This window comes from Schistocerca americana, chromosome 2, assembly GCF_021461395.2.
Source record: "Schistocerca americana isolate TAMUIC-IGC-003095 chromosome 2, iqSchAmer2.1, whole genome shotgun sequence".
Taxonomy (NCBI): Eukaryota; Metazoa; Arthropoda; class Insecta; order Orthoptera; family Acrididae; genus Schistocerca; species Schistocerca americana.
The window spans coordinates 842,463,049-842,483,267 of record NC_060120.1 but is presented as its reverse complement, the minus strand read 5'-3'; the positions used below and the strand labels follow the sequence as shown (position 1 = coordinate 842,483,267).

General features: G+C 36.8%; 2 protein-coding genes across 6 annotated transcripts in view; one reads left to right on the top strand and one right to left on the bottom strand.

Annotated features, from left to right (window-relative positions):
* Positions 1–7,093, top strand: part of LOC124595600 (mRNA (2'-O-methyladenosine-N(6)-)-methyltransferase-like) — a 147,137-nt gene extending 140,044 nt beyond the window's left edge. For both annotated transcript variants that reach the window (XM_047134403.1, XM_047134402.1), the window contains 2 exons: positions 85–354; positions 5,660–7,093. In XM_047134403.1, the coding sequence (XP_046990359.1) occupies positions 85–354; positions 5,660–5,924 (535 nt within the window). In that variant the 3' untranslated portion in view covers positions 5,925–7,093. The remainder of the gene's footprint in view (positions 1–84; positions 355–5,659) is intronic.
* Positions 1–20,219, bottom strand: part of LOC124595601 (2',3'-cyclic-nucleotide 3'-phosphodiesterase-like) — a 160,529-nt gene that overhangs the window by 52,256 nt on the left and 88,054 nt on the right. Inside the window, exon 7 of one of the 4 annotated variants that reach the window (XM_047134405.1) lies at positions 1,381–1,494. The exons of the other annotated variants lie outside the window; for them this stretch is intronic. Within the exon in view, the coding sequence (XP_046990361.1) occupies positions 1,397–1,494 (98 nt within the window). The 3' untranslated portion in view covers positions 1,381–1,396. Of the gene's footprint in view, positions 1–1,380; positions 1,495–20,219 lie in introns of those variants that run through there. 4 annotated transcript variants of the gene reach the window in all.

Sequence of the window (20,219 nt, the reverse complement as noted above, 5' to 3'; positions counted from 1 at the left end):
TGTTGGGCCTTCTCATAGGAAAATATAAGTAAACTGACTACCTTTCAGGCTGATGCACATTTAATCTTAACATTTTGATTTCAGTCCAATATTAGACTTCAAACCTGTCAGTGGATCATTTGAAGCGAATCCTCCTTTCTGTGAAGAGTTAATGGAGGCAATGGTGAATCATTTTGAAAGGCTTCTATCAGAATCCCCAGAAGCTCTTTCCTTTATCGTATTTATCCCAGAATACAGAGAGCCAGCACCAAATGCACTGCTTAAACTTGAAGCAAGCCATTTTAAGAGGAAACAAGTAGTCGTACCAGCTCTTGAACATGAATATCGGAATGGTCTACAACATATAAAAGCAAAGTAAGTTATTCACTGCATGAATTATTTAAAAAAATTGCTTTCTTTGTTATATGATAAATTGCATGAATGTATAAACATAGTGTCATTTATCCTGCATGTAAAGCTATGAAAAGTAATAGAGACTTAGTGATTAAACTGATACACCATGTGATTGTTTTCTTTCTTTCTTTCTTTGCCACCTGCCTCCATAGCCAGACCTATCCTGTTAAATATAAAACTAAGTGTTAAGCATATGGACTGTTTTTAAATATCATCTGTCTTTTAATTTCTACCTAGAAGTAGCACGCAGGGAGACAGATACCCAAAATTTCAATTTTACTTCTGAGTACATGGAAAGACAGTATATTATGTGCCCTTATTCTGTAGCTTTTTCAAACTGTGTAAAGCAGAAAGATACCTTAATCTGAGGCTTATTGCCAAATATACTGTGTATTTTTAGAATTTGATTATCTTATTATAATTTGTGTTTTTTTCTGAGAAGGGGAGGTCCCCAGGGGCGAGAAACAGTGCTTTTGCAATAGCAACGTAGTGTAATGATTAATATCTTATCCTGACATGACAGAGGTTGTGGATTTCTATCCCATTAGGTGCTTTTTAAAACTTTTATTTTTAAATCTTTTCAAAATAACATTGATCGTTATTTTGATTAGTTTATATTTTTATTTTTAATTCTTTGCTGTCTTTTTAACCACTGTATTAAATTTGTTCTCATTCTTTGTTCCTATCACACTTTGTTTGAATTTGGAATCTTTGTGACTGTGATTTTAATTATTTTTACTGTTTTAATTTCATCAGTTTTATTATCATTTTATTTTTTGCCCACATTATTATTTCTGTTCCTTATTTTACTTGAATTCATTTTATTTATAATCCCTTCTTTCATCTGCATAACTTTGTCCATAGCAAAACAAGAATTTGAGACAACCAAAAACATATACTTGTTACAATGGAAGTGTGCACTTGTGTCAAAAATATATTTTCCTTTGTTTTTAACTGATACATCAGCATTTTAAACGTTTAAATATTGACAGGCAAACAAAAACTATGGATTCAGCTTCTTTACGAGCACAGGAATGTCCGCGGTGCCTTCGTCGAGTTCTGGACACACAGCACTGTGTAAATTTTGGCTAGTTGTTGTTCCTGAAATTAGAGTAGCCCAACTCACAAACCCCGGAAACCAGCGCAATTCACAATGATTAAAATTATGCAGCAAAGAATTAGAAATAAAAAATTAAAAGCATTTGTTGGGATCTGAACCTACAACATATGAGGAAAGGATCTTAAACACCACACCACACTACAATGCCAATCTGGAAGGCTGTAGTGCATCACTACAGAATTCTTTTTCATTGATTACTTGCAAATGGCAGCCCCCCCCCCCTTTTTTTTTTTTTGCTGAATGGCTGCAGGTTGTGATACTTACAGATTGTTGGGACCCCTGAAGACTTCCCTTGTGAGAGATTTACAGAAATAAAATTACGTGATGATTGTTTAGTCTCAGAAATGCAGACCAAGACACTTGTGAAAGAATATTTTATCATCCAAACAAGTGATCATATAGCGCAAGCACTAACAATATGTATTAGTATTCCAATATTGTTTATTGTTAAAACAATGAACAGTTGCTTTGGTTATCTTACCAGTAAATGGTACAGATGGCTGCTGTTAGATACACAGACTGGTCTTTTATATGATTGAATTCAAGAGTCCAAACTGCATATCAAAAATGTCTTTACAAATTTTGGGAGGAGAAAAGTATCCATGGAAACATTTGTTAGTAATGAAAGTTTGCTTTTAGCAGGTTTTAAGATAAAGGCTAATCACCTAAGATTATAGCAAATAAAAACAAATTGCGTTACATTACTGATATTTATCAATATGATGATTCAGCACTCTTACTGTGTTGCTATGTTTACATTTGACATATTTGTTGAGGTACAGTATAACTCCACTTGAACATTCCTGGAATTAACGTTTTCCCACCGCTTAAGACATTTTTTATCGGTCCCGTCAAATTTCCTATGCCCACAATGTTAATCTGCACCAGATTTTGTCATCATATTTATAATTTTCCCACAATTTATGCATTACGAAAAAATGACACTGGCATGATGTTGGCCGTCCAGTAGTGTTTACAAATATTACACTACCAAGCACTACTTGGTGTGGTGGCTGATGGGAGTAATTAGGTTCATCGAATGAAGATATCATGGCCAATCACAACCATTTCCACACTGTGTCTACTGCGCAAATGCAGTTTTGTGATCACGACACCTTTCTCGAACCATATTTAGCGTGTTTCGGCATATGGCCCCTTGGAGTGCTAGTTGACACCATCATTCACTTTTTGTAGCTCAAATGTTTTTAGTTTAAACGCAACGCTCGTTACGTATTTTATTCATGCTGAGAAACACGTTTTGAGAATTTATTCTCGTATTTACGTGTGTATTTTTTGTGATGTTACACAAACAAACAGTGAGTGTGTGTTTCTACATAACTGATGAGGCACAGTACCTGATAACCTCAAGACGACGACTACAGTGCAAGAGATGTAGACTACCACAAATAATACTAATTTACATATTTGCACTTGACAACGAGAAAAAATTCTCGAAACAGGTGTCATGCTAAGCATTAAAAAATATGCAACTAGTGCAGTATTTCATTATTTAAATAATGAGTGACAGCTGCAGGCTTCCAAAAAACATCGATTATGACATATGAAACTGAGTCAAATATTCCTACTTCCCAGACAGTTATCAGTTCCAGTTACACAAGTGTTTTTGTTAGATAACAAACCTTCATTAGATTATAAACATGTCCCTGACAAGTCTTTTGATGCTTGTTATGTACATATATCACACATAAAGTGAAAGGGGGCATCCTATATTACCTCTTACAGCTTAAAACATTATTCCCCACATTTCGCATTTTCCCTTATTTTACACCATTTTTTCACTGTATTTGTAGTTGTGAGTACCTGGTTTATTCATGATGGATATTCATCTTATGAGCAAGCAGACATTGTTTTCATATGAGGCCATTTAAATGGAGACAGTGGTGCTGTGTGAATGCATCAAAAAGCATTTTCAGGCAGCACCATAAATAATTGACCAAGATTTGATCTTATGCCCTACCAGGAAGAGTATGTTCTGTAAGCTGATGTCAAGTATCTATGCACAACACATCACAGTAACACATGAACAGTACTTCACACAGTATTCAGTAGCCATACTTATACTATTAATGTGTGAGTAGGAATACTAGGTGACCCCTGGTAGGTCTGTATGTTAAAATGAAAGGAAGCTTAAGGCTCACTGACCAGTCAATGGAACATAAGCTTGGGCTGTGGAACAAAAGTGGCCACATCCTTTCCAAAAGAACCATCCTGGGACCTTTCTCAAGTGATCTATTTAAAACATGGAAAAACCTAAATTTTTGGATGTCCAGACAGGTGTTTGAACAGCCAACCTTACATGCTAGTCCAACGTATTACCACAGTACCATCTCACTTAACGTACATGCAGTATCTGGCCACCCCTATGTAATGAGGAACTGACCACTGGATGTCACAGCGTTGGACTGGCAAGAAGTACTGTGTTGTTAGTAGGGAAGCAGAAGAGTTCAGTGACTAGTCTCTTGGTGTCACCTGAGTAACAGATCCATGAGGGACATTTCAATCCTTCTAAAGCTGCCCAAGTTGACTGTTGGTGAAGTGATTATGAAGTGGTACTGTGAAGGAACAACCCAGCCACAGCTAAACCAAGACAAGGACCCCATGCACTCACAGACAAGGGACCATCAAGTACTGCCGAGGGCGATCATAACAAATTGCATGAACCAATGGAAGGAAGTGAGTTCGGAAGTGAATTCCAAAGTACTGCCAGCAGTCCAGTTAGGACTTTGTAGGGAGTTAAAAAGAATGGGGTATAATTGTCAATCAGCCCCTCATAATCCATACATTTCTGCAGTCAGTGCTAAATGATGGTTGATCTGGTGTAAAGAGCACTGCCAATGGCTAGAGGATGACTGGAACTGAGTGATTTGGTGTGATGAATGATGTTGAACCCTGTAATAACATGATCATGTGTAGTGCCAATAGTGAAGTACAGAGGAATTGGTGTTATGGTATGTGGGGAGGGGGGCGGTTTCGTGGCTAGGTGTTGCCCCCTTATTGTGCTTAAGAGAACAACAAATGCAGAAGGATATGAATAAATTTTTCAGCATAGTGTACTGTAAACAGTAGAAGAACAGTTCAGAGACAATGACTTAGCATGACAATGCATTGAGCTGTAAATGAGCATTTGAGCCACTGGTTTGTGGTCAATAACATTCTTGGAACCCCTCTGAGATAAGTTAGAACATCGAATTCACTCCAGATCCCAGTGTCCAACATTACTACCGTCTCTCATTTTCTCTCTAGAGGAAAAATGGGCTGCCATTCCTCCAAAAACATTCTGGCGCCTCACTTGATGTGTCCTCAGCAGAACCCAAGCTGTCAATAAAGGTTAAAGGGGGACACATCACATATTAATGTCCATTAAAAGGTTTCCAGATACTTTTGATCAGATGGTGTATGGTTTCCCAGCACACCTTACAAGTATCGAACAAAATTTTTCAGGACGCTATTGCAGAACTGCTAAAGGGCTGTTCCTGTAAATAAAAAGCTGTGTGTGATTCATACATGATGGTGGTTAAGTGTATATCAGTTACAAGCTCTAAATAATACATACCATGTCAGACTGGTAGGAAAGAACATATTCCACGGCCATAATATTTTGGATTACTATTTGCAGTTACACTTAAGAGAATTGATTTATGCAGCAACAGTTCATCATGGCAAGGTGACCCGTAAAACCATTTGTCATCACCCAACAATGTTTGAAAACATGTTATTCAGCTTGCCTAGCCCAAGAGAGGCAATTGGATAAGATATTACTCCAAATGCTTGTCTTAATGAATTGTCCATCTCATATAAACTTCCTTTAATGGAATAACACATAGCCGAACACCTGCAGTGAAAAGTAGTGAGCTCTCACAGTTCTATCACTCTTAATGTTCAGCTCCAATACATATATACCAATGTAGTGGGGCATTTACTCGCATGTTATCTTTGCAAATAAAATTTAGTACTATTTCCTGACACCTTTATAGTGTGATTTTATATGGTTGTCACAAACAAAAAGAAGTTAATAATGGGAAAATGTTTAAAACCTACTCATTCTGTCATTAATTTTGTATGATAATGAATTTACTAACTACAAATATGTATACCGTTTTAAAACAGAATTATTTACTTTTGTAGGAGCGACATGAATGTCAGATCTCCACATGGGACACTAGTTGTATGGCTACAGAATAATGCTGGCTACGAACGATGGGGTCCAACGGAAGAGAGAGTAGAATCGTTATTGGAAGCATTCAGGCCAGGACGAGAAAGGGAAAGAGATCGTCAGGAACTACTTTCGCCACAGAGAAATAATGTGGTTGAACCAGTGCCAACAACTGTACCCTCACCACAAACACCTGACAAACCTCCAATTGTTGTGCAAGACCAGAGGCCTGTTTAGCGCCTAGCACTGCAGAATATGGATGTGATATTGACAATACACATTAAGGTGTATGAAGAAACTCACTAAGACAGACTTAATGCAGAAAAATTTTTGTTTCTGTCATCAGCAGTGATGTGTAAGTTTTGATCTCTAGCAAGGACACCTAATTTCATAATTCTTTTATAAGTGTTGATTTTAATGTATTTTATATCATTATCATCGGTCAGCAGATTTTTTTTTTTAAATCAAAGACATTATTCGTAAGCTTATTTACAATCAGTCACCGGACTGGTACTATAACTGTTCAATATGAACAGCAGCATCTGTATTTTTATCATCTCTTGTTTGCGTCCTTTAAAGTAGTCAATGCAACATAAACGTGATAATGGCATTTTTAAATAATTTTAAGCAGATTTTTTTTCTTGAAGTCATAAGACATCTTACATGTACCTGATCTTTGAAACTAACTGTTCTAAGATAAATTTAACTGATATTTTCTTTTTTTGTTAGTGAAGTGTATGAATCAGAACAATTCTATTTCCAAGTGATCTTTTCCTTGTTAATTTTATATTACTCTGTGATCACTTGATCCATGACTTCTTATGTGTGCTAGTCTTTGTATTATATTCAGTTACATCTAGATGATCTTGTTCATCTTCTTAATGTATATAGAATTTTATGAATTTTAAATGTAAATATTTTACTGTAAATAAAATAAATTATATTTTTTTTAGTAAAATAGATTCTGTAAATTTACTGATAAAATGAACAGCAGAATCTATTTTATATATGTATACAAAGTGAAGATTTCTCAGTAGATAGTTGAATAATCTAACATGTTGCTCATAGGAATTTTATGCAATGTTTCTACTAACCCACATACCTTCCTTGCACAATGTGTTTTAAAAATGGTTGCTGAACTGTGCAAATGTTGATAGTTATTAATTCCTGTAAAAGTAAGAGAGATCTGATATAAAATGCACCACAAGTGAAGATGTATATTAGAAGACACTTAGAAGGCAACTGTCCATATTTTAATAGTTAAAGTAGGGAACACCCTGTTTTCCAAATGTGAGCATTATACTTATATTTTTTTTAAAATAGGAAATTTTTATCTGTACATATAAAAATGTCCACACTGGTTGTAAAAAGATACAAATGTTAAAGTGTAAAGAAGATAGATTTGTTCTAAGAACACAAATATATATAATGCAAACATATACCTTTTTCTTTTCTTCAATATAGTCATTCTGTAAATGTCTGATAATTATATAAAGTGGGTCACAGCCCTGTGTCCATTTATTTCATTATGAAAGTAAGAAATTTGCCCTTGCAATTTCAGAAGGGTGACAAAAAGAATGCATTTTTCAGCCTAATTGGTTTTCATAGGTATATTTCTATTGTCCTGGTATGAAGAAGACTGCTACATCCTTCTTGTATTTCCGTAGCAAGAGTAAAAGAGGTCTGAAATTTTGAGCCATTCTGTAGTCTGTACATACGCTTTGTGGATAAAATAAAATTCTTTGGTGCCTGCACAAGCTGTGTGTGGATAAAAACACTAAAAATACCATTGAACAATAGAAACTCCAGGCAGGACTATCAACAATGTAGGAAAAGACAGGTTACCGTAAAAAAGACATGTCAAGTTGCAGACAGGAACAATATGCGAGTGTCTTTTTAATTGTGCCCGACTGCAACTTGACGTGTATTCTTTACAGTAAGTAGCGATCTGTCTTTTCCTGGATTGTTAAAAATATCTTCAGTTACAATATGCCATAAAATCATGTGAACAGGTGCATATTGCAGCTCTGTGTTCGAGTGAGTGTGGTTTAATGTTCACATGGAGCTGACACATAAAAAAGCACCCTCATCTCAACAGGTAAAATACAGGGCAGTTTCCTACTTGCATTTACGGCTTCAAAAGTATCTCCTGTAAACTATGGTGTACTGAAATATGAACAACACAAACTGTAAATTCTCCCAAAGCAGCAAAAATACATGCATCTCAATACAATGAGTCTCTCTTCCTGTGCAGAATCCACACTTGGGTGCTCTTTATATACGATAATTTTATTTGTTTGAAGAAAGCAGAAATGGCTTATGATTTTGACTGTGCCTTCACATGTAATGGCATGATATATGTAATGCAACAGACCTAAGAGGTCTGAAGATGGTCATTACCAACCGAAATTAATAAACTGATTACAAATAAATATTGTGATCCAAAACTGGAATTATAATAAAGTCTATATAATGAACCACATAAAGGATTGCTTCATCCCATAATCTGAGATGTACAATGTGGCCAGGACATTCGTTTCACCAATAAGTTACTTTCTTTTACCTGACCCCCTATCCCCATCTTGGGAATGGGTGGACTTTGACTTGATAGTAAGACGACAGTCTCCAGGAGAGGAGTAAAGTAACTGTGTACCTATAGCTTCATCAGATTTTGAGTCTATATTTTCATTGCCCTTGTACGCATGACACTAAATATTTCTTGCATTTCTGTATCAGGAGAATGGAAGTATAAAAGTTGCAAACATCTGCTTTAGAGAGCATTAAATAAGACATCTACCTGCAATCCTATCTCAGAATTCTACTGTCTTCAGAATCCACTACAGTTCTCCATTTTAAATCAAAATTTCATATGTGGATCAAAACTTGAAAAAAATCTGGTTACATCACTGAGTACTTAAGAAAGAACCACTGATTGATTCTTCAATATGTGCTCCATTAAAGTGGCCCAAATATGGACAGTAGTATTGTGCAACAATTTTTTGTGTAATATTTTCTAGTGTGAAATGTTGGACAGTCAATCCTCTTGTGGTAATTGCTCTATTTTGCTACAAGCAGAAAAAGACTGAATGAAAAATTTTGACACTTAGGCATTTGCTCACAATAACTTGTTGAGAGCACTGAGATTAAATGAAATAAATGATTTTCAGAACTTTTTAGGTGGTGATAGTCCAATATTTGATAAATTACTGGAGATGGGTGCACCTTTGTTTGCTCTTAAATTTAGTAAAAAACAACTCCGAAGTATAAGTTTTTAATTTTCTGGCTTTTATATTCTAATAACCCTAACACACATAAGGCCAGAAATGATTGGTATCTTTAGATGTATTCTCAAATGAATGATTTTTTTTTTCTCTGGGTTTGAACTCATTTCAGTGGGTAAACAACAGACTCCACTTCAACGAAGCATGTGATATTGTCGTAATGCCCACAAAAGGTACAATATTTCTCTGGGGGCACAATATATTCCAAAAGTTTTTGATCTCAATGTTACTGAACAGCTTCTCAACCCAACCCACATTCATTCAAAATTATTGCACATCTGGAAATAATGAAAGCAATAATACTGACCATATAGTGGCCACTTTAAAACTGTGATGATAACATAAAAATATCCAAAATCTTGGTATTAAGTGCATTATTTTTTCAATTCAGTCTAATCAAGCATAATTCGGAGTACCCCACAGGAAATGAAGCTGACATTCAGTTCAGTTTTTGCACAGAAACTATTATTCATCACAAACACTAGGAAAGGGATGTTCTTGGCATTATACATACCTTAACAAATGATTATTGAACCATCATTCATCGCTATGCAAGCATGTCAACAGTATGGTCTGCAAATGCCATAAGTGTAAATAACAGAAAGAGAGAATGGCTGGCTGGTAATTAGCTTAAGGAGGCAAAATTACAGTACTGCCCACACACACATTTCAAGGGGAAAGAACTAATCCTAGCTTTTTCCTTATTCAGTGAGCAGAGAGAGGTGTAAATAAATGAAGTATATTTCCAAAAATGTAGCAGAATGTGAGGAGACATTGGAGAGGAAGTTTTCAGAGGTCAAGGAAACTATTATAAATTGGGAGGATCTAAATAAAGCTTTATAGTGAAGCAGGTGTTAGTGGACACTTTGGGGGGAAAGAGGATGATACTGCCCAGAAGATTTGTTTGTGGCTAAGATCTGTGGGATTTTTATAGTACTATATAATACAGAAAAAGTTTTTGACAATGTTGACTGCAACACACACTGTGTCATTGTGGAGTTATTTGGAATAAAATACAGAAAGCAAAAGGTTAACTACAATTTGTGCAAGAAGGTTTGAAGGATATGAAAAAGAGGCAGTAGTTAAAAAGGGAGAGAGACAGTGTGGTAGCTTATCTGCAAAGTTTTGCAATCTGTACATTAAGTAGGCAGTAAACGAAATTGTGGAGGAATATGAAAGAAAGGAATTAAAATTTAGGTTGACAGGAAAAAAAAAGTTTAAGATTTATCAGCGGCAATGTAATTCTGTTAGAGATCTACATCTATGTATATACTCTGCAAGCCACCGTATGGTGCACGGTGGAGGGTGCCTAATTATTCGCTTTCCTGGTCCACTTGCAAATGGGGCAACTTAAAAGTAAATGTCTAAATGATTCTGTATGAGACCTGATTTCTTGTATCTTGTCTTGTCATCTTCATTGTCCTTATGCAAGACGATCTTCAGTGGCGGTAGGATTCTTCTGCAGTTTGTCACAAAAGATTTTTCTCAGCAGTGTTTTTTTGAAAAGAACATCTTCTTCCCTTCAGTGTTTCCCATTTGAGTACACGGAACATTTCTGTAATACTCGCACATTAATTGAACATTCACTATATATAAAAAAAACTAAACTCCACCCGAACAGGCCATAAAGGCCTAACGGAACCGACTAGGCGCTGTGTCATCCTAAGCCCACAGGTGTCACTGTATACAGATATGGAGGGGCATGTGGTCAACACACTGCTCTCCTGGATGTATGTCAGTTTACAAGATTGGAGCCGCTACTTCTCAATCAAGTAGCTCCTCAGTTTGCCTCACAAGGGCTGAGTGCACCCCGCTTGCCAACAGTGCTCAGCATACTGGATGGTCACCTATCTAAGTGCCATCCCAGTCCAACAACACTTGCCAACAGTGCTCAGCAGACCAGATGGGCACCCATCCAAATGCTATCCCAGTCCAACAGAGCTTAACTTCGATGATCTGACGGGAACCGGTGTTACCACTGCGGCAAGGCTCCTGGCGTTAAATGAACATACTGGTACCAAATCTAGCTGAACACCTCTGAATAGCTTTGATGTCTTCCTATAATCCAAGCTGCTGGGATTCCAAGCCCTCCTGCTGTACTAAAGAATGGGTCATACAAGTGTTCTCTATGCAGTCTCCTTCTCAATAAACTGAAGTTGACCATTCACTTTCCCTCCAACCAACCTTATATGCTTGTTCTCCTCCATTTTGCTTTGCAACATTATTACACCTAGATATTAACTGATGTGACTGCAACAAGTATTTGGACACTTGTTTTTACAGTTCATCTGCATTAAATTACATTTTTCCACATTTAGAGTAAGTTGCCATTCATCACACCAAATAGAAAGTCAGTTCAGGTCTTCCTGTAGCCTCCTATATTCGCACGACACTTTCCCCACACACTAAAGCATTATCAGAAAACAGTCACCAGTCACACATTGGTGTTCACCCTCTCTTTCAGATTATGTATATAGAGAACAACAGTGGCCCTCTCACTTCCCCTGGGCACTCCTAACAATAACTTTGTGATGAAACTCACCTTTCTGGATGACATACTGGATTCTATTACTTCAAAAGTCTTCCAGCCACTCACATATCTGAGAATCTTTTCCATATGCTCAGACCCCCGTTAACAGTCTGCACTGTGTTGTATGCTTTCCGGAAACCAAGATGTACGGAAGCTGCCTGTTTCCTTTCATCCATGATTAACAGGCTATTGTTCAAGTGTAGGCCAAGCTGAGTTTTGCAATATCAATGCCTTCTAAATCTGGTTTAATTTATGGACACAAGCTTTCCCTCTCAAGCAGATTCATATTTGAACTTAGAATATGCTCCTGAATTCTGCCAAAAATTAACAGAAAGGATATTCATTTGTAATTTTACAGGTCCATTCTTTCAACATATATTTGAGAGTCATTGCACTTTTTTTTCAATTCACTTGGGACTTCCACTTAGGTGAGAGATTCGTGATAAATAAATGCAAGCCAAGTAAGGGGCCAATGTCAAAAGGTATTCTCTGCAAACCAAAACTGGGAAACCGCAATACCAAACTGGGAGACCATATGGACCTAGTGGCTTATTTGATTTCAACTCTTTCAGGTACTTTTCAATATGTCCATATGGGAGTTACTGCAGCAACCAAACAACATTATGTCTGTATGATCTTCCTGCATGAATGATTTTTTAAAAGCAAAACGTAAAACTCTAACTTTCCTTTTGCGGTATTCATACCTGCCAAGTTTTCCCAGAAGATTACCCGATTTTTGGGTAGTCTTCCGGTTTTCATGTTGAACATCGTATTTTTTCGGATTTTCAACTCCCAGGCTTTTTCCCATCCACTGCATTCATATCACATTTCAGTTCCGACTTTCGATAAATAGCTGCTATTCTGAGATGCGACTGTTTGAAATTCAATGGAAAGTCAACTGATAATACTGTCGATAATCTCTTCTCCCAGAATATCGCGGCAATTTTTCATTAACTGTGTGTGTTAGAAACACTGCCAGCAAAAGTCAATTGAATGTTCTATTGATAATCACATCTCAACAGGTTACTGTTTCATTCTCTTTGTGCTTCGACTGTATGTTAGCAGGAAAGGTTTGTTTATGCTTGCTTTTATGCAGTGTTTGCTGTATGTTCTGGTATTCGTGCAATTGCGTGACAAATTTTTGTGCGATTTAGTGTTTTTGTGATGAGTTCAACTAAGAAACGATATCATCAGTCTTTCAGGGATGCACATTCTGCTGAATTTCCATGTATTATGGGATCACAGAAAGATGAAACATTCACTTTCTGTTCCATGTTTTCGTGTGATATAAACATTGCTTACAGAGAAAGAACTGAAGAAATAAGTTAATAAATCATGTTAAATCCATTAAACACTTTGCTACTGCTGAGAGTGAGAACTTGACAGATGGTACCAAATGGACTCGCTTGGTGAGCATTCGTGGAGCTGATGGTGTTCCTAAGTATGATAGGTTATCCAGACTAATGCTTTATGTTTTGACTCTTACCACACAACAATGCTGAATGTGAGCGTGTGTTCAGCTCGATGAAGAAGAATCTGAATCAGTTTAGGTAGTCCGTGTCGAATGAAACTCTGGGTTCCATTTCTGTTTTGAAAACAAGAATCAGCGGTCCACGTTACATGAATAGTTTTCCTTCAGAATTTCTGAAGAAAGCAAAGAAAGCTACTAATCTTCATCTCTCCTCTGTAACCTGTGAGGGAATATACCCAGTGTTCTGTGAACTTGAGAAAATTTTGTAAATAAGTGTAAGTAAATGTTCAGTTTAGTAGTTTTGACAGTGTTGCTCATATTGTGGCTTGCAAGATCATGAGGTGAAAAGCTCATTTTTTGTGTAGTGTGTAAACCGTTCCCAATGTTAAGTGACGAAAAATGAACACTCATCAGCAAGTAACTTGTGTAAGTACCTAATTCAGAGTTCAAAAATAGTGATCTTAAAATGTAGCCTACGTTATATGTGTCAACAGTATCTGTAATCTCTTTCTGTGTAGTCTTCTCTCACTATGTTTGAACACCTTGCGACGGATGCACGTGTTAAATTTTTGCAATTTGGGATCTTCTGGATTTCTGTTTTTGAAAGTTGGCAGGTATGGGTATTCTTTTGTCACACTAGACAATCTTATGAATGACTGAAGAGAAGGCCTTCTACCTTGCATAGATATTTTACATAGGACTAATCTTTCTAAGATTCTTGGCAAGACGTTTGCTAACATTTGATGACTGAAATTATATGCTTCACACATTGTCATTTTTACTGATGCAAGACTTTCTAATAACTATTGCATGTCAATATTTCTGTCTTCTTTTTTTTAACCGAGAGTTCAACAATCTCTGTTCTTTTCTCGGGATTTTTAGATTCTGTTGTTAAACCACGTCGAGTCTTTTCCACGCCTATTTCACTTACTCGGCACATACTTCTCCAGAGCACAATTTACAATCAATTTAACTTTTGCTCTTAATTTCACTACATTCATCATCGAATTGGAAGTAAAAGACACGCATTCACTGCCTAGGACAACGCTAACAACTACTTATTGCTCTTCCCAACATAAGAGCCCCGCTGGCCTTCTTGAAGGATTTATTAACTTTTGTAACCATCATGGCTGTGAAGACATTGTGATCACTAATCCCTGTCTGTATACTGACACAGTCGATAACACTACTTGTAGCTAGAACATTTAAAAAATTTCCAAGATGTGTGGGTTGTTGAAATAGTTGCTCAAGATGTCTTCGGAGAATTTTTTTAGAAATACTTTGCAAAATTGTCTGTCTTCCAACAAATCCACAGATGTCTCAGTCTATACTCAGTTGTTATTGTTACTGCCAACTAACATAGCATGACTAGGTTATTCCGCATTACTAAGCATGAAATTCTCTGAATGATTCGACAACTGTTACAGCAGAATTAGGTGGCCAGTACAAACAGCCAATGATTAATATGAGTTCATCCAGACCAGTCACTGCTGTCCAGATAACTTCACAGTCAAATTCAATTTTGATCTGGATGGGCCATGTATTTTTGTTGATTGCAATGAACATTACCTTTATTTTGTATGTGCTGTTATTCAAGTAGCTGCTTCCTCTATGAAGTGCACCCCTGACCTTATCTACGTAAATCTTACAATTCTCCACCCTTTAATGCAGGTCCAGAAATCTGCAGGCAAAACTGTCGTAGGAATCGATGGGCCCCTGGTTGCAAAGGACTTGGAACGTTAATTGAACTTAAATGGACAGCATCCTGAAAGGATAGTATAAGATAATGTCAACAAAAGTCAAAGACCAGTAATGGAGTGAGTCAAATTAAGTCAGCTGGTACCAAGACAATTATGTTAGGAAATAAACAATCAACGTAGTATATGAGTTATGTTATTGTAAATATATTTGAAAGTTTTGCTACAGGCATAGCTGAATTTTCTAAGAAAAAACTTTTGATTGTTGGCCTCTACCAATTCCCTCCTCCACCAGTTAACACTACAGGGTTTCCCTCTCCGACTTAGTGCTGAGGTAGGCTCAATCCTTGAGGTAGACATTGGGCTAATTTCGAGTAGGGATTTCACAGTAAATTTTCTGAGCGATTCTGCAGACAAAAGAATGTTAATGGATTTCTTTGAATCTTACAACCTGGCACAGGCAGTGAACTTTCCAACTACAGCTCAGGCAAACAGCAGCATCCCCGTAGACAAAATCTTTACAGATAGTGCTCTAGTTAACACATACAGTGTGAGAAATTTTAGTAAATGGCCTGTCAGATCATAATGTACAGATAGTAATACTGAAAGGAACTGAGTAGTGTCATATCCCAAAGTACTAAATAAGTGACCTTGCAATGCAAAAACTTAAAGCCAGCCTCAAAGGTTAAACTTAGTGATAAATTCACAATACAGACAACCAGAACAATAAATATTATATACTTTTACTCTGATTGGTCTTTCCCATTAAAAATTCAGGCAGATATGCAGTACCAATAAGCAAACAGTTTGGATAACTAATGACATTAGAATACCGTGTAGGATGAAATGACAGCTGTTTCGTAATATGATGGACAGCCATAGTACATTATAGAACTTACACAACAAACAATACTGCAAATTGCTAAAGAATGTCATCAGACAGGCTAAGATAATGCATTATACCACGAGGTTAATTGTGAAAGAGGTGTTAGGGCAGAATGTGATCTCTCAGGTTTCCTCGGTGTGACTGATTAATAGTGTGCTTCGGGTTTTCAACCAGTTTGTTGTTTCCATTATCTGCACAATATTCCGATGACCAACCCAGCTGTCTTCTTCAGGTGCTGTGAGGTTTGCTCACAGTCTGGTTGGAGTCCAGGCAGCAAGTACACATAATAGCAAAACTTGCAGCACCTAAGGAAGACGGCTGGCTCGGTCATCAAAATATTGTCCACAAAATGGAAATAAGAGCTTGGCTGAACACTGGGAAGCTCATTATAAATCAGGGAAGAATGTCGCTGCTCAAGACACTATCCCTCTTTTATGTGAGAATGAAACTGTTAGTCACTAACTGCAAAATATTTTATACATTTTTATCAATAGTCGAAAAGTTAAATCAAAATTTTATTGGTGCATGTAAATATGCAGAACTCTTAAGCGGGTATCGGGAGACAATTATATCATATGCAGCAACAGGAAACTAACAAATAAGAAACTGAATCAATTATTAAATAACTAAAGAGTAAAAGTTATTAGGACTGAACAACAGATTGAGGGCAGTCGATATTTTCTTGATTGTGTGGACCATGGAACACTTTTACAGAAGTTGGAACATTATGGGAGTACGGAAAAAGCTTAACAATGGTTCAGTTCATGTTTGGAAAGTATTAAATAGAAAACTGTCTTCCGGTCTCAACAGACAGGGAAGAGAGTTGAATCTGACTGGGACCATGTTAAATGGGGGTGGGTAAAGGAGAGATACTACAGCATTCTGTTTTGTATAGAATTGGAAGGAAAGTCGGCATTGGCCGTATTTTGTTGTTTTATTGTCAGCAAAATCGATTTTCAGTCACTTAGTGACCATCCTCAGTGCTAAAAGTTAAAAATTTTCGCATAACGATCAGAGTGTATAAAACAGAAAATCACAACTACACCTGCGTGAACATAACAGTCTGTATGAACGTACCTGTAATATACAATTAAAATTGGTAGGCACTAGTATCAAGATATAACCACAAGCTTAGAGCAATCACATAAACTGAGGCTGCTGTTTACATGCACCTGTACAACAGACCTCGGTGTGACAGGGCTTGGAATGCCGTCTAAGTGACACGTGTCATGTGAAGACTCAATATTACTGGTTTTGCAAGATATTAACACAAAATACCTCTTGTGCATTTGTGAATCATGAAGTAATTCAAATTTAAAATGCACATAAAAAACCTAGCAAACAAAGGGGGAAGGAAACACCTAAAATATACTGGTGTATTGTTTGTATAAAACCAACTTACAAAACATAGAACAGATTGATAATAAGTTGTCAGAGTGCAGGACAAGTAAAAGAGAAAAAGAAAAGGAAAAAGAATAATATATCAATAACATAAAATGAGGTATAACACAGTTTTTTAAAAAACATAGTACCCACCATCTGGCGTGGGAAGTTAGAAATACTTTTTTATAAATTCGACTCCTCAGTTTTAACGTAACATTTTATGTAAATCAAGAACGATATACTTCTAACTTCCCATGCCAAATTGTGGGTTCTATGTTTTACATTAAGCAACTGTGTATGTTTGATGTCATGTTATGTATGAGTTCTGACCCAGTGCTTGTGCGGAAGCGTATAACCATTGTTATAATAATGTTAGCTTGTCCAAAGGGACAAATGAGAGGTACATCATCAAGTCTGTTAAATATGATAACAAAATTGTTTGTCTACACCTTCAAAACTTTTTTGTAATGAATACTGTGTTTCACGGCATTTTAATTATTACGTAATGGCATCTTCGTACTATTACTATTTTTATATATTTGACTCCTTAGTCTTAACATAAAATTTTACGTAAATCACGAACGTTGTACTTCTAACTTCCCACGCCAGATGGTGGGTACTATGTTTTTTAAAAAACTGTGTTATACCTCATTTCATGTTATTCAAATATTATTCTTTTTCCTTTTATTTTTCTCTTTTACTTGTCCTGCACTCTGACAACTTATTATCAATCTGTTTTATGTTTTGTAAGTTGGTTTTATACCAACAATACGCCAGTGTATTTTAGATGTTTCCTTCCCCCTTTGTTTGCTAGGTTTTTTACATACATTTTAAATTTGAATTACTTCATGATTCACAAATGCACAAGAGGTATTTTGTGTTAATATCTTGCAAAACCAATAATGTTAAGTCTTCACATGACACATGTCACATAGAGGGCGTTCCAAGCCCTGTCACACCGAGGTCTGTTGTACAGGTGCATGTAAACAGCAGCCTCAGTTTATGTGATTGCTCTAAGCTTGTGGTTATATCTTGATACTAGTGCCTACCAATTTTAATTGTATATTACAGGTACGTTCATACAGACTGTTATGTTCACACAGGTGTAGCTGTGATTTTCTGTTTTATACACTCTGATCGTTATGCGAAAATTTTTAACTTTTAGCACTGAGGATGGTCACTAAGTGACTGAAAATCAATTTTGCTGACAACAAAACAACAAAATACGGCCAATGCTGATTTTCCTTCCCATTCTATCCACTACTTGGTCGTGGTGCACGCTACACTCCATGGAGTTGCCAATCAATTGTGTTTTGTGTCGGACACTTTTCTTGAAATACAAGATGCATCTGAAAAATTTGGTGAATGGTCTCAGAAATTAAAGAAAACAAGAGTAACAATGTTGGAAAAGACAGAATGCTATTTACCGTAAAGAAGACATGTCACGTTGCAGACAGCCACAATTAGAAGACACCTACATAAAGCTTTCGGCCACAGCCTTTATCAGTAAAATAGACACACATGCCATTCACACCCAAGCAAGCACACCCCACACATCCACTACCACAAACTCCAGCATCCTGGCCCAAGTACGCCTGTCTGCAACTTGACGTGTTTTCTTTACAGTAAGTAGCAATCTGTCTTTTCCTATATTTTGATATTTCTACTTAGAGCTACAAACAAAATACATTTTCTGGCCATCAAGGTAATCACCAACACATTTCTGACAGCAAACAGTTCTTGTGGAATCTCTCGAAGCATCATGATCACATGTTGCTGGATATCCAAGTTTCCAACAGTTTTACAACTGATGCTCAGAAGTGTGTTAGTGATTACTTTGAAGGCCAGTATGTATCAACGATCTTCCATTAAACATGAGAGATGATTAACAGAATGTTAAGAAATGTGTTTTCTCTCCACTTTCAGCCTGAGCAAGATTTGGATTATGATGAGAGCAAAATAAAGCATTTAGGCATGCGTGGATGCAAACAATTTCTGAAACATAAACCCATTAGATTTTGGTACAAAGCATGGTGCCTAAACACAAACACTGGTTATCTAGTGGATTTTCAAATATATAAAAAAAGAAACAAAGTGTACAAGAAAGCATTTGGAAAATGTGCTGCACCATTGGTTCAGATGATTGATTCACTTCCTGATAAAAATAAAAAATCTGCCCTACAGGTTTTATTTTGACAATCTGTTTATCTTCCCAACATTGTTGGTTCACCTAAAAGAATGATGTTATGGTGCAACTGGCACTATTCGTCACAATCGTTGGCCTAAAGAATGTCAACTTACTCCTAAGACAATGTCCAAAAGAAATAAGAGACGAGATTTTGACCACAAGAGGAGCAAGGAAAGTGGAATGATTATTACCAGATGACTAGATAATTCTGAAGTAACAGTTGCTTTGACCAACCATGGGATCAATCCAGTGAGCTCTGTAAGCTGATATTCAAGACAAAATAAGAAAAGAATACTTGTACCGGGACCCCATGTTATTGGAGAATGCAACAAAAATATGGAGCGTAATGACCAAGTGGATGAAAATATAGTGTTATATACAGTGAGCATCAGAGGAAAGAAATGATGGTGGCTAGTTTTTACGTGGCTACTGGTTGTGTCTGTACATAATGTGTGGCTTCTCTACAGAAAAACAGGTATGAATATGGCACAACTGCCATTTCAGCACTACATTGTGAAATGTTACCTGACTTCCAATGCAACATCCACTAGAGGTCCTTGTCACCCTGCAGGTAATCCATATTAAGGTAGGGTAATTTAACTGGATATATATAAAATCTACTCACCACGTGGTGGCAAAACACACACACAAAAGAAGATTGTAAATAGGCGAGTTTTCGGAGCCAGTGGCTCCTTCTTCAGGCAGAAGGGTTGAAGGAGAAGGAAGAGAGGTTGAGGAAAAGGACTGGAGAGGTCTAGGACAAGGAGTAGACTTCGGGAAAGTCACCCAAAACTGTGGGGTGAGGGGAGACTTACTGCATAGGATGAGAAGGAAAGACTGATTCTTGGGGACTGCATCAGACGAGATTTGAAAACCCGAGAGCTTAGAGAGGTGGGAGACAGGGTAATATGCCAGTCAGAGATTACTGCTTAAACACCAAGCATGAGTTAATAAGAGTGAAAAAGCTAAGTACATTGTACATAACAAAGGTGGGAGGGGGGGGGGGGGCAAAAAATAGATGGGTAAAACAATGAAAGATGTAGAAAACTAAAATGGAGTGAAGAAAAAGAGTAGTTGCTGTGAAGAAATGCTGAGA